This window comes from Prinia subflava, chromosome 23, assembly GCF_021018805.1.
Source record: "Prinia subflava isolate CZ2003 ecotype Zambia chromosome 23, Cam_Psub_1.2, whole genome shotgun sequence".
Lineage (NCBI taxonomy): Eukaryota > Metazoa > Chordata > Aves > Passeriformes > Cisticolidae > Prinia > Prinia subflava.
In genome coordinates this window covers 1,756,463-1,769,489 of record NC_086269.1, presented here as the reverse complement: position 1 = coordinate 1,769,489, position 13,027 = coordinate 1,756,463, and the positions used below count along the sequence as shown (strand labels likewise).

The 13,027-nt window shown below is 59.5% G+C and overlaps 1 protein-coding gene and 1 long non-coding RNA gene across 9 annotated transcripts; one reads left to right on the top strand and one right to left on the bottom strand.

Moving 5' to 3' along the window:
• Positions 1–2,999: 2,999 nt before the first annotated feature.
• Positions 3,000–9,747, bottom strand: LOC134561270 (Krueppel-like factor 15). 7 transcript variants are annotated; one of them, XR_010082882.1, is made up of 5 exons: positions 9,612–9,745; positions 7,901–8,043; positions 6,568–7,502; positions 3,726–6,123; positions 3,000–3,641 (listed from the first exon to the last, which is right to left on the bottom strand). XR_010082882.1 is itself a non-coding variant. In XM_063418126.1 (4 exons), the coding sequence occupies exons 3-4, from the start codon at positions 7,437–7,439 to the stop codon at positions 5,946–5,948; spliced, it is 1,050 nt and encodes a 349-aa protein (XP_063274196.1). In that variant the 5' UTR covers positions 7,440–7,502; positions 7,901–8,043; positions 9,612–9,745; the 3' UTR covers positions 3,000–5,945. The 7 variants fall into 7 exon arrangements, 2 of the variants coding, with proteins under 2 accessions (XP_063274196.1, XP_063274197.1); XR_010082885.1 differs by having other exon boundaries at positions 3,000–3,500; positions 3,748–6,123; XR_010082883.1 differs by having other exon boundaries at positions 3,000–3,727; positions 3,760–6,123.
• A 178-nt stretch (positions 9,748–9,925) lies between these two features.
• On the top strand, positions 9,926–13,014 carry LOC134561282 (uncharacterized). Of its 2 annotated transcripts, none has more exons than XR_010082894.1 (2): positions 9,926–9,995; positions 10,065–13,014. It is a non-coding gene; the product is annotated as an uncharacterized LOC134561282 (long non-coding RNA). The 2 variants fall into 2 exon arrangements; XR_010082893.1 differs by having other exon boundaries at positions 9,962–9,995; positions 10,030–13,014.
• The last annotated feature ends 13 nt before the right edge of the window (positions 13,015–13,027 follow it).

Below are 13,027 nucleotides of genomic sequence, written 5' to 3'. Positions count from 1 at the left end.
TCGGGGAAATTCACAGAGAAAAAAACCCAACGTTTCCAAAAGCAAACCAAAATCGGGGATGTGGAATCACGGCTCTGATTCCCCCTCGGCTTTTCCCACCTCGTCCTTGCTGAGCCAAGAAAGGCTGGATTTTCTGGGGAGCAGGGAAAGATGAAACTTTTCTGGGGAGCAGAGGAGGATGAAGATTTTCTGGAGGACAGGGAAGGATGAAGATTTTCTGGAGGACAGGGAAGGATGAAGATTTTCTGGGGGACAGGGAAGGATGAAGCTGTTTTGGGGAGCAGGGAAGGATGAAGCTGTTCTGGGGAGCAGGGGAGGATGAAACTTTTCTGGGGGAAAGGGAAGGATGAAGATTTTCTGGAGGACAGGGAAGGATGAAGATTTTCTGGAGGACAGGGAAGGATGAAGCTTTCCTGTGGCACTGCCAGCCCCTGGATCAAACAGCACCAAAGAGCTGACCAAGCTCCATCACCCTCATCCTCTCCCATGGGAAATCTTCCCCAGGAAAGGCACTTTGGGCCAAACTTCAGGAAGCAAAAAGGGCTTTACCTGCAGTGGAGAGCAGCTCCCAGGAAAGGTGGATCCCTGCAAATCCTGCTAAGGACAAAAGCCCACGGCACGACAGGGACAAAAGCCACTCATTCACCAGCCCTGTCCCACACCGTGATGTTCCTTCCCTGCTCCTGCCCTAGGAGAGCCTCCTCAGCATGCTGATTATCAAGGAATAATTCCCCCAGCCCAGCCAGCTGTTTTAATTAACTCCTTTGTTCATTAAGCTGCTGTGCCCTGAGCCCTCCCAGCCCTGGGCACAGCCTCAGGTGGGAGCTCCTGCAACTCCAGGTCGGGATAAACCCACATTTTGTGGTGTTTTGTGCTCAGTGATGGCTCCAGGAGAGCTTGGAGCTTCCCCTGGGATTTGTGTGGCCCAAAAAGGGGCTCCTGTCCCTCTTCCTCCCCGTTTCAGGCACACAGAGTGCTGTGGGGACATCACCCTGCCCACAGGGCTGCAAAGCTGCTGTTTCCCATCACCAGCTCCCACCTTTTGTCACTCAGGGCCAGGAGCTGGCCCAGCCGGTGGCTGGAGGAGCTCTCCATGTTCCCTCTCTCATTTTCGGATCCCATTCCCACAAAGACCCTCCCCTGCTCCTCCAGCTCTGATTTTCTCCCCGCCTCGAGCCAAATTCTGCTGCTGAAGCACTGCGAGCAGCAGAAACTCCTCCAGGAACTGCATTTCCCCCCAATAAAACCGAAACCTGGAAGGGAGAATCATTAATAAAAATCCAGTTTTGACTTTATTAGGGGAAAAAAAAAAAAAAAAGAAAGAATGAAAGAGCCCCTTGAAGCCCTGATCCACCTTTGTGTTCCCAAAGGGGCTCTCAATCAGGATTTGCAGTGGCCCTCGGCTCATCGTGCAGGATGAGCAGCCAGCACGAGCTCGCCGTGGGCAGCCCGGGGATGTCACTGCTGTCACTCGTGCGGTGCTGCCGCGGAGGCTCTGCTGCTCCTGCTCTCCCCACGGCCCCAGCTGCAAATTTAGCAACAGCGCCCGAGCTCCTCTTTGTGCTCTCCCACGTCCTGCCCTGCCGCAGCTCCCGCCTGCCTGCGCAGCTCCTGCAGAGCTCTGCTTAGCAACCCGGCAGCCTCGGGCTGCAGCGCCGGCTGCTGCCCTTCCCTCCCTGCCCTTCCCTCCCTGCCCTTCCCTCCCTGCCCTTCCCTCCCTGCCATTCCCTCCCTGCCATTCCTGGTCCTCCCATTCCCATTCCCCTCCTGACATTTCCACTCCTTCCCATTCCTGGTCTTCCCATTCCCATTCCCATTCCCATTCCCATTCCCATTCCCATTCCCATTCCCATTCCCATTCCCATTCCCATTCCCATTCCCATTCTCATTCCCACTCCTGCCATTCCCACCCTTCCCATTCCTGGTCCTCCCATTCCCATTCCCATTCCCATTCCCATTCCCATTCCCATTCCCATTCCCATTCCCATTCCCATTCCCATTCCCATTCCCCTCCTGCCATTCCCACTCCTGTCATTCCCACTCTTGTCATTCCTGGTCCTCCCATTCCCATTCCTGCTCCTGCCCTTCCCATTCCTTCCCATTCCTGGTCCTGCCATTCCCATTTCCCTCCTGCCATTCCCATTCTTCCATTCCCCCTCCTGCCATTCCCATTCCTCCTATTCCTATTCCTATTCCTATTCCTATTCCTATTCCTATTCCTATTCCTATTCCTATTCCTATTCCTATTCCTATTCCTATTCCTGCTCCTGCCATTCCATTCCATTCCATTCCATTCCATTCCGTTCCGTTCCGTTCCGTTCCGTTCCGTTCCATTCCATTCCATTCCATTCCATTCCATTCCATTCCATTCCATTCCATTCCATTCCATTCCATTCCATTCCATTCCTACTCCTGCCATTCCCACACCTCCCATTCCTGCTCCTGCCATTCCCACTCCTATTCCCACTCTTCCCATTCCCCTCCTGCCATTCCCACTCTTTCCATTCCCACTCCTGCCACTCCTGGTCCTCCCGTTCTGTTCCCATTCCATTCCATTCCATTCCATTCCATTCCATTCCATTCCATTCCATTCCATTCCATTCCATTCCATTCCCACACCTCCCATTCCCACTCTTCCCATTCCCACTCCCTTCATTCCCACTCCTTCCCATTCCATTCCCACTGCTGCCATTCCCCCTCCTCCAGGTGGCCAGCCCAGGGCCCTGCTCCCTTCCAGCACCCCCAGGGCCAGGTGCTCACCTGGTGACACTCGTGTCACCCCCTGGCAGCCCTGGGCGGGCGGGAGGAGCCTCATCCCTGCTGCTGCCACAGGGCTCAGGAACATTTCCGTGGAGCAGCATCCCGACTGGAGCAGGGGAGAGGTAATTACAGAGCCCTGAGCAAACCTTTCAAACCATCCAGAGTCCCCCAGAGGGAAGCAGGTGAGGCTCCGACAGGCATTGCACAAGAGATACGGATCTAGGGTGGTTTATTTTGTAAAAATATCTCCTCTCCCTTTGCGGTTGGCGGAAAAGGATGGAAAAACAAACCAGGGGAGCTCCAAGTCCCTGCTCCCAGCGCTCCCAGCCCTGTGTTCCCCAGCAAAACCAACCCAGGAGCAGCGTGGATCCTCTGGAGAGCGGAGAGGGGCCTTGGATTGAGGATGAGACCCAAAACTTCCCCCTCCAAAATCTGGAAACTCTGCCGTGTGCGCGTTGCCTTGGGCTGGGAGCGGAGGGAGGCAGGACGGGGCAGGTCCGGGACGGGCAGGGAGCGCTGAGAGGAGCAGGGGGATGGATGAAGGCAGAGACGGGCGTGAGTCAGGCTGGCACGGGGCCCGGGCACAGAGCCCGCGGCACAGAGGGCACGGGGCGAGTCTGAGCCGGGCACGAACCACGGCAACAAAAGGAATGGGCTGGGGCAGAGCCGGCTGCTCACCCTGCAGCATCACCCAACAGGGGTGGGGCTCCCCGCTGGATCCTGCTCACACCTGGTCACACCTGGGACCACATCTGGTCACAACTGGGGTCACATTGGGGTCACAGCTGTGATCACATCTGCTCATATCTAGGATCACCTGGGGTCACATCTGGTCACATCTGTTCATACCTGGGATCATCTAGGGTCACACCTGGGGTCACCTGCTCGTATCTGCTCACACCTGGTCACACCTGAGGTCATGCCTGGTCATATCTGAGGTCACACCTGGTCACATCTGGGGTCACACCTGGCCACACTTGGTCACACCTGGGGTCACACCTGGGGTCATGCCTGGTCATATCTGGTCATACCTGGGGTCACACCTGCTCATATCTGGGGTCACACCTGGGGTCACCTGCTCATATCTGCTCACACCTGGTCACACCTGGCCAGCCCAGAGCAGCGCTGCAGCACCCACAGCACACGGGGACAGCTCCCAGGGCAGCTCAGCTCTCCAGGAAATCCCTGGGAAAGGCTCCCGGCAGGAACAGCTCTGCAAACACTGCCAGGAGCCCCCGGGGCTCTCACACCTCCACCTGCACACCCGGGGACAGAGCCCTGCCACAGGCGGCGGTGGCAGCACAGCCGAGCCACACCTGGGGCTCAGCAGGGAGGGCTCAGCCCTGCCAGGCCCTGGGGAGAGCCTGGAGCTGAGGAGAGCAGTGGGACTCCTGCCACAAGCCCTGCCCGGGCATCCAGGGCGGCAGGGACGCGGGTGGATTTTGGGAATCACCCTGAGGACTCTCCTCAGGAGCAGCCACAGCCCATTCCCCGGGCCAGGAGCCATCCCTCAGCTGCTGTTTCCACAAGGAAGGATCCAAACCCCAAGCCAGCTTTGGTTACATTTCTCCTCAGCATCTGTGCACAGGGAGTTTGGGGTTTGGAGGAATTTTTAGCTGTTTGTGGGGGAAAGGACACTTCTCCTGCTCGTACAGCAGCAGGTGCCAGGCTGGATTGTGGCCCTGGAGTGACAAACTGCAGGAGGAGCCCTCAGTGCAGCCTCAGAGCTGAGAAGGGCCCTGCCCTGTCGGTCTCCAGCTCCTTTGGGGAAGGAATCAGCATCCCCAAATATTTTAGAATAACAAATAAATGCAGGATTTTCAGCTGCCTTGCTCCTCTTTCCTTGGAGCTCTGCTGGGACACCACAGCCACCTCCAGCCCCATAAGGGCTGAGCCCTTCCCAGCCTCACGTTTCTCACCCAGAATTTTGGTGCCTCACCCAGGGGAGCTCCTCTCAGCCCTCAGAGCAGGACACCACCTCCATTTCCACCCCTGCAGCCTCCTCCTTCCTCAGGGCCAGCAGGGAACATCCTCTGCTCTCCAAACCCGCCCTCCACGGGGCAGCCAGAAGACCTGAGCTGATTTCGGGTTCAACTCGACCTCCCCTCTCCCCACAGCAGCTCAAGGGCAGCTCCTGGAGCTGTGCCCTGCCAGGGCATCAGCGAGAGGGCACCAGCACAGCCCGGAGCCTGCAGGCACCGAAATCCAGGCTGGCACAGCCCCGTGGAAAGGGCAGCAGCCCTCCCGCAGCTCCTGACGCCGATCCCGTGTTTGTACAAGCACCTCGCTCCCTCCCAGGTGTTTGCAGAGGCTCGGGGAGTTGGCAGCCCAGCGAGGAGCTGGCCTTTAATTAACCAAAAGGCAAACAGGGGGAGGACGTCAGCAGCCTGAGAGCTGCTCTGCTGCCCTGGCTGGGGCTCTCAGCTCCTCGGGGCTCCTCGCACATCCTTGGGAATGTCCTTCTGTGGTGGGAAGGGCTTGGCTGGTGCTGCCCGCTGTTCTCCTGGTGCCTTTGAGGCTCCACAAAATCCGGCTCCTGTCCCTGTGGTGTTGTCGAGCAGCCAGAGGACACCACAGTGTCCAGGGCCAGCCAGGTGAGAAACCACCAGCACCCCAAAAAAAGCAGATTTAGGGACAAAACAACCATGTTGGGAAGTGTCAATATTGGTTTCAGCCCCCATCCATCCCCATCCCATCAGGGATGCAGGGACAGGACACAGGGAACGGCTTCCCACTGCCAGAGGGCAGGGATGGATTTGAGGATGGAATTCCTGGCTCTGAGGGGGATGAGGGGCTGGGGTGGAATTCCATGGATCCCTGGAGGTGTCCCAGGCCAGGTTGGAGCAGCCTGGGATAGCGGGAATTGCCCCTGCCCATGGGATGAGCTTTAAGGTCTCTCCCAACCCAAACCATTCTGGGATTCAGGGATCCTGAAACACCTGATCCCTGTTTTTCAGCGTGACCCCAATTTCCCCCACACACCCCAAACCCACGCTGGTTTCCATCACGTGTATTTCAAAGAGGGACAGAAAGGCCACAAACAACCCGGGAATACCATCACCCTCGAAAAGAGGGACAACAAAATCTCCTGTCACTTGTCCAGGAGTCATCTCCCCCTCCTCAGCAGCGCTTCCTGCTCTGAATCCCCCTCCCTGGCACCTCCCTGGAGGGACGAGCAGCAGGAATTAACTCCTGCTGCCCCCTGGCAGCGTCCGCGGGCTGCAGGGCTGGCCCCGGTGGATCTTCAGGTGCTTGGCCAGGTGGTCACTGCGGGCAAACCTCTTCTCGCAGGCCGTGCACTGGTAGGGCTTGACCCCGGAGTGGGAGCGCTTGTGGCGGGAGAGCTCATCCGAGCGGGAGAACCTGCGGGAGGAGGGGGCAGCGCTGGCACCGTGAGCCTGGCACGGGGCAGGCTCGGATCTGTCCCTGTCACTGCCTCCTGCGCCACCCCTGGCCCTACAGAGGCACCCCCGGCTCCCGAGATCAACCCCCCCAAGGGTTTGGGAGTGGAAGAGAATTCACCCACTGAGATCTGAATTTCTTCCCCTCGCTCTCAAAGGATGCTGTCCACCTATTTCCTCCGGTTGTTTTCCCTGCCTGGAACCTTCCGGCAGCGGAGAGGCCCAGACGAAGAGAGGAAAATTGGGTTTTTTTGGGAAAAGAGCTCAGGCTGGCAATGCCCAAAGGCTCCACGGGGTGGGAATGCTTTCCTGGAACTCCAGCAGCGTCGCTTGGGGAGGGAAGGTTTCTTTTCCCTGGGGCTGCGGATCCTCCCCGCGAATTCCCCACCCGGGGACCCGCACTCACCTCCAGCCGCAGTCGGGCCAGGCGCAGGTGTAGGGTTTTTCCCCCGTGTGGCGGCGGAAATGCGCCTTCAGGTGCGAGCTCTTGGAGTAAACCTTCCCGCAGCCCGGGTGGGCGCAGCGGTGGGCGCGGAGCGGGCCGGGGGAGCCCTGCGGAGCCCCGGGGGCCGCCCCCGCCTCCCGCGCGTCCCCCGGGGCCGCGGGCAGCGGCGCGATCCGGATGTATTTCTGGTCCAGGACGGGGCCGGGGGGCTGCAGCTGAGGGATGAGGGGCAGATTCGGGCCCTGCAGGCTGATCAGCAGCTGGGCCACCCTGACACCCCCAGCCTGTGCCGGGGAGGGGATGCTGTCCATGGGGAGAGGCTGGAGCTGCAGGACAACGGGGATGCTGCCAGCAGCCGCTGCCTGGTCAGCGGCAGCGTTTGGGATGTGTCCTCCCTCTCCCTGGTGCGCCCTGGGGATGAGCTGTGCCCCAGAGCTGAGCTCAGCTCTGCTCTCCACCTTCCACCCCGCAGGGTGAGGCTCTCCCGCTCCATCCCTGGGGAGCTCTGCCTTCTCCCTGAGGAACTCCTCGATCTCCTCCAGCGTGGGGATGAAGTCCTGGGAGAGGCAGAAGTCGGGCAGCCTGAGCTGGGCCTCGCTGAGCTGGGCTTTGGGGGGCTCTGCCTTGGCACCGGGCAGCGGGATGCCCTCGGCGTGGCCGGTGCTGCCCGCCAGGACGTGGCCAGAGCCCTCTGGGTGGGCACAAGGCCGGTCACCGGCGTGTCCTGGCAGAAGGGACGGTGGCATCCTGCACTGCAGGGCACTGGCCAAGCTCTCGAGCAGGGAAGGGCCGGTCAGGGAGGGCAGCAGGTCCTGGCAGCTCACAGAGACCATTTGGTGCCTCCCCGCACGCAGCTCTTGGCTCAGGAGAGCTCAGCTGGGGAAGTCTTCGTTCATCTGCGAGGCAACAGCACCAAGGTTATTTCCAAACGAGAAAACAAACACTCAAACCTCAACCTTTTCACAGAACCAGGCTGTGCACCGAAAAGAAAACAGCAGAACCTGGCAGCGGCCTTTGTTTTCAGAGTCTGCTGCTGAGAAAACACGGCCTGACCGCTTTCCTCCGCTGGCTGCCAGCAAAGAGGCAGAACCCCCCAAGAAACAAACTGCTCTGGGGAGTTGATGGAGGCACAAACACACAAAGAAACCCTTCATCCCTCCCTGTGCCACCCACGCCGGGGGGCAGCTCCGGCGCAGGGGGCGACTCCTGATTAGCCAGGAGTTAATTGCGATCCCGCTGTGGCAAACGTGGGCAGGAGCACGCCCCAGCACGGGGCTGGCTCAGGGCTCCTCACCTGCACAGGTAACACCGGGCAGCTGCGAGGCGCCGCTGCCAGCCCGCCCCGGGGGCACGGCGGTGCCCGGGCACGGCGCGGCTCTGCCCGGGCAGCTCCGCCCGGCCCCGCTCACACCTCGCCGGGGGTCAGCTCCGGGGCTCCTGGGGACACAAACAGCGCTGAGACAAAGTGCAGTGTGGCCGGGGGGAGCTCAGGAGGGCACTGGGGCTCAGGGGGTGGGAGGGAGGTGTCCAAGGACCCCCAGAGCAGCCACACGCTGTCCCTGTCCCCGTCCTGCTCTGCAGCTCCAGAGATTTGTTTGTATTTAATACAGAAATGGAGTTTCCAGGGAAAAGGAACCACCTTTGTCCAAGTCCCCTAAGAATCCCTTTTCCATGAGGTTTCTGAGGAGCTGCAAACCAGTCTGGCCAGTCCTGGTTATCAGCGCTCCCCTGGGTCCTGGGAGCTGCCAGAGGGAATTTTGGAGCACTCTGGGTGCCACATAAATGCTCTTCTCTTTAGGAAATAACCCTCACACCATTCCAAACCCTCCAGGAACAAGATGCAGGGGTGTTCCTGGTGCTGCTCAGTGTGTCCAGCACAGCTCTGCACCAACGAGGGACTGTCACTGTCACTGTCACACCAGAGGTGAGCAGGTGTGCAGGCCAATCTCAGCCCCCAGGCTTCAAATTTTCATCACAGCCCAAATCTGTGCTCTGAACAACCTCCTCCAGGCAGCTCCACTCCTTCCTCCACTCCAGTTTTGGGATCTTTTGTCTTTTCTTCTCCATCTCCTCTCTCTGCAGGGAAAGCCTCCCCCCTCTGGCTACCAAAGGCTCCTCTTTACCTCTCCCAGAGTGTCCTAAAACCTGATTTTCCAACCAGCTCAGGGATCTCCATCCCTCCAGCGTATCCCCAGGACAGCTGAATTAAACTCTAAACTCATGGAGCACAACCCTCCTGCTGAGCTGAGAGCAGGAATAAAAGTGTGACCAGAGGGCAGGAAGGTGCAGAGGGTCAGGACTGAGGAGATCTGAGCAGGGCAGCCCTGGGGGAGCTCTTGGAGTGCTCTGCTCCTCATTTTCCCTTCTCATTTGGGGCAGTGGTGATGCCCCAGCTGGCAGAGCAGAGCTGTGGGGCAGGGTGGCACATTCCTGTCCTGTCACAGGTGTCACTGCCCTGCCAACCCGAGTGCTGTCACCTCAAAGCCACTGTGAGGAAACGGAGCCCTGGCCCTCACTGCAAGGACAGCGTCCTTTGCATTTTTGTTCCTCGGGGTTTTTCCAAGCCCCGAGAGCCCCGGGCTGCTGCAGGGGAGCAGCACATGTGCAGCCCGAGCACATGGAGAGCCAGCGCTGCCCAAGGTCAGCCAGCGAGCGGCGGGAGCCGGGAACGCAGCCGAGGGTCACGGTCCCCTCCCGTGACCGAGCAACGCCAACAAACACCTGGAACTCGGCAGAGCGGGGCTCACCCGGGCCCGCGCAGAGCCGGGGCCCGCCGAGCCTCTGGGGACAAACCCCGCGGTCCCAGCCGCTGCCACGCGTGGCCCATCAAAAGCGACGCCCAAGGACAAGCGAGGCTCCGGCCCCAGCGCAGCCCCCGGCCCCGGCGGGGCTCGGAGCCGGGCCGAGCCGGGCACACCGAGCCCGGTGCTGCCAACCCCTCCCCGCCGCCCCCGAGCCCCCGGGGAGCGCTGCCGGCGGCTCCCCGCGCCCCCCGCGCCCCTTACCCCGCTCCGCCGCCCGCGGGTCCCGCGGCTCCGCCGGGGGCGGCTCCCGGCCCGCCCCGCCCCGCCGAGGGCTCGGCCGCGGCCGCCGATCCCATTGGCACGGGAGCGCCGAGCCGGGAGGGGCACGGGATGTCCCGGCACGGTCCCGGCACGGTCCCGGAGGAGATCCCGGAGCAGCTCCCGCCACCCCGCCGCTGTTTCCTCCTGCTGCTCGCTGACCCTGGAAGCGCTCCGGGTCTCTCCAGCGTTTCAGGAAAAGGAGGCGAGTCCCTGCAGGTGCCGGCAGCGGATCCAGGTGTGCGGGAGCTTTGGAATCGGGATAGATCCAGATGTGCGGGGGGGTGAATTCAGGTGGATCCAGATGTGCGGGAGCTTTTGGATCGGGTGTGCGGGAGGTTTTGAATCCGGGTGGATCCAGATGTGCGGGGAGGTTTTGAATCCGGGTGGATCCAGATGTGCGGGGAGGTTTTGAATCCGGGTGGATCCAGATGTGCGGGGAGGTTTTGAATCCGGGTGGATCCAGATGTGCGTTTTTGGGCAGGGCCGTAGCGCTCGGATGCTGCTGACGGGACAATGAGTGAGGTCTGTCCTTGTCGCGGCTTTGGGGTCCCCGAGGGTGGCTTTGGGCTGAGCCCCCTCCACAGCACACCGAGTTCCTCTGCTCCCGGAGAAACGTGAGATTTGGGGCCTGAACAAAACACCTAGGCCAGGGTGAGGCTTCGAATTTACAAAAACCAAAGCAAAATCAAAAAAAAGAGAGATGCCAGCGCTGAAGGTGCACAGGAAGGGCGGCCCGTGGCTGTCCCCGAGTGTCACTGAGTGTCACCCACCCCGCGGCACAGCCTGGCAGTGCCTGACATTACTGCTGATAACATCGGATAAGTATTGATAATAATTAACAATACTTATTTGTGGCCTCGCAGAGATTGGGAAGGTCTCGGAATCCTAAGGTACCCCCGGCTGCGGCGGTTCAGTCGCGGAGGGCTCTGATTTACACCGTGTCACAAAATTCCCGGGGACAACAGCCGGGAGCGGCTCCTGCTCGGGTGGGGCGAGCGAGGTCGGAGCTTTTTTGGGGGAAAGGAGCGGCTGTGCTGCTCCAGGGCCGCGGGGAAGAGCCCGGCCCTTGCCCCGGGGACACCGGCGGCACCCGGAGCCGCGACACCGCCACCCGGAGCCCTCTGGCCACGCCCACTGCGCAGATTTCCCGCCCACAAAACACTAACCCCGCCCCCGGCCACGCCCATGACCACACCCCGCCCCGCCCCTTTGTCCCTGGCCACGCCCCAATCCCCGCCCCATGACTCCTCCCCTTGCAAAGCCCCTCCCCCCCGACCACACCCATGAATTGGCCCCGCCCCCTGACCTTGCTCCCGCCTATATCCCCATCCCAAAAGTGAAATCCAGGCCACGCCCCCTCGGCCACGCCCACCCCTCATCCATTGACCACACCCCGTCCACGTCAATCATTTATTGGACACGCCCCGAACCGCTCCCTCATTAATTAACCGCGCCCTCGCCACGTCAGTCATGCCTTGGCCACGCCCATCGGTATTTGGCCACGCCCATCGCCCGTTGGCCACGCCCCTTCCCTCCCGCGCGGTGGTGGCGCCCCCTCGCGGCCAGCTCAGGCGTTTTTTCCCTTTTTCCACATCTTTTATTTTTCCTTTTTTCCACATCTTTTATTTTTCCCCCTCCCTTTTTTCCATAAAAATTTTGTCATAAAAGCCTTCCTCTCGCGCCGTATACAAAATATTCACTCTAGCGAATAAATAAAACACGAACGGGCAGGATGTGACCAGCATCCATCCATCCATCCCCCCAGTCCTTCCCTGTCCCGGGGATTCACAACAGCGAATTCACACAGCAGCTCTCCCTCCTCCACACTCCAAACGCGACAAAGGAAAGGTGAGGCAGGAGTCACCTGTGAGGGAGAGATTCACCTCATACCTGGAGGGGAAAAACTCCTGCTCAGCAGCCCTGAGGGGCTCCTACCCAAACCTGGATATAAAGGACAAAATCCCAGAGAAATCCTGTGCTCACACAGGAATATCAGTGACAGCAGGGAAGGGATGCTCTTACCCAGACTAGAACATCCATTGCTGGTCATACACGTGGTCCTGATGCAGAAATTTTCTTAGAAGAAGCCAAAAAAAGCCAATTTTGTGAAGATTTCCCCTCTCCCTCACCCTGATCTCCCTTTACAAGCCCCAGCTCTGAGCGCCTCTGACCCTTTTATCACCTGGGGGTGTGAAATGAAGAATTTAAGGCCTTTCCCACCAAACCCCTTCACCTGAAGCTCAGTGTGGAAGCACCTGAGGCACTTAAATATCAAAAGCATTCCCTGTGCAGGGGAAAGTTCCTCATACTTATATCAGAAATATTCAAAATAAAGGGGTTTTCAGCCTTGGAAAGAATTAATTCAAGGACACCCCACCTCTGGCAAAATAGGATTTTGTCTGGAATCCTCCCTGCAGTGGGGTAGGAAGTGCAGACCCCACAGCCGTTTCTGGAAGTGGTTAAGCCAAATCTGTCCCCAAGGCAGCCCTTGCTGTGGGAAAGGGAGGCTGGCAGCCCTATAATTTGAGAAGAACTAAAACAAAAACAGTGACCCCTGACGGGAAAAGGGACAATTCCAAACCTTTGAGGGCCCGGCTCAGACAGCAGGGGAGTCACCCCGGCCTCCCTGCCAAGGGACAGGCTGACAAAACTCTGCCAAAATAGCAACATCTCTCCCTCCAGCCGACCTCAGCAGCGCCTCTGGCTGCCCACACACCTCCACAAAAACAGAAATCGCTCACAAACAGCCTTGAGCCCGGGCAGAGCCGGGTTATTGTGGAGTTTTTGTGCTCACAGCACCGACCCAGCCTTTCCTCTGCACGCTGTGGATCATTCCTGAGCAGGGCCAGCGCCTCAGCTCCTCCTCGGGAGCTCCTGGAGAGGTGGGAATGTGGCAGCAGCGGGTTTGTCCCAGCTGGGGACAGGGAGTGGGACTGGCCAGGGGGACTCTGCTGGGGGACTCAGGGCTGGGAGCCAGAACAGCCTGGAGGGTCGGGTTAGGGCAGCAGGAGCTGCTGTGCCTCAGTGAGAATAAAATCCATTTTAACAAAGCCCAAACAGCCACAGGCAGTGACCAGGACTGAGTTTAACTCGCTCAGGAACTCAGGAGAGCTCCTCCTGCTCTGCTTCACTGCCACAGGACTGAAAACCCCTCTGGGGACAGATTTCCCTCGTGTGTGGCAGCATCTTTTAGGGGCACAGAGCCTGGATCCATGAGGGGAGAGAGCAACTGCAGGCCCAGGCACTGAGGTGAGGAGTGAGAGGTCAGAGTGACTGGGAACTGTGTGAGGAAAGGTAAAAACAATCATTAAAAAAATAAAAAAATAAATAAAGCTCAGAAGTTCTCTCTATCTGAT

What these genes read in the sequence shown, in the direction of transcription:
- LOC134561270 (XM_063418127.1), bottom strand. Translation starts at nt 7,439, where the DNA reads ATGGTCTCTGTGAGCTGCCAGGACCTGCTGCCCTCCCTGACCGGCCCT. An exon ending in TGGCCCGACTGCGGCTGGAG is followed by an intron (nt 6,124 to 6,567) that starts GTGAGTGCGGGT and finishes CTCCTCCCGCAG; the next exon opens with GTTCTCCCGCTCGGATGAGC.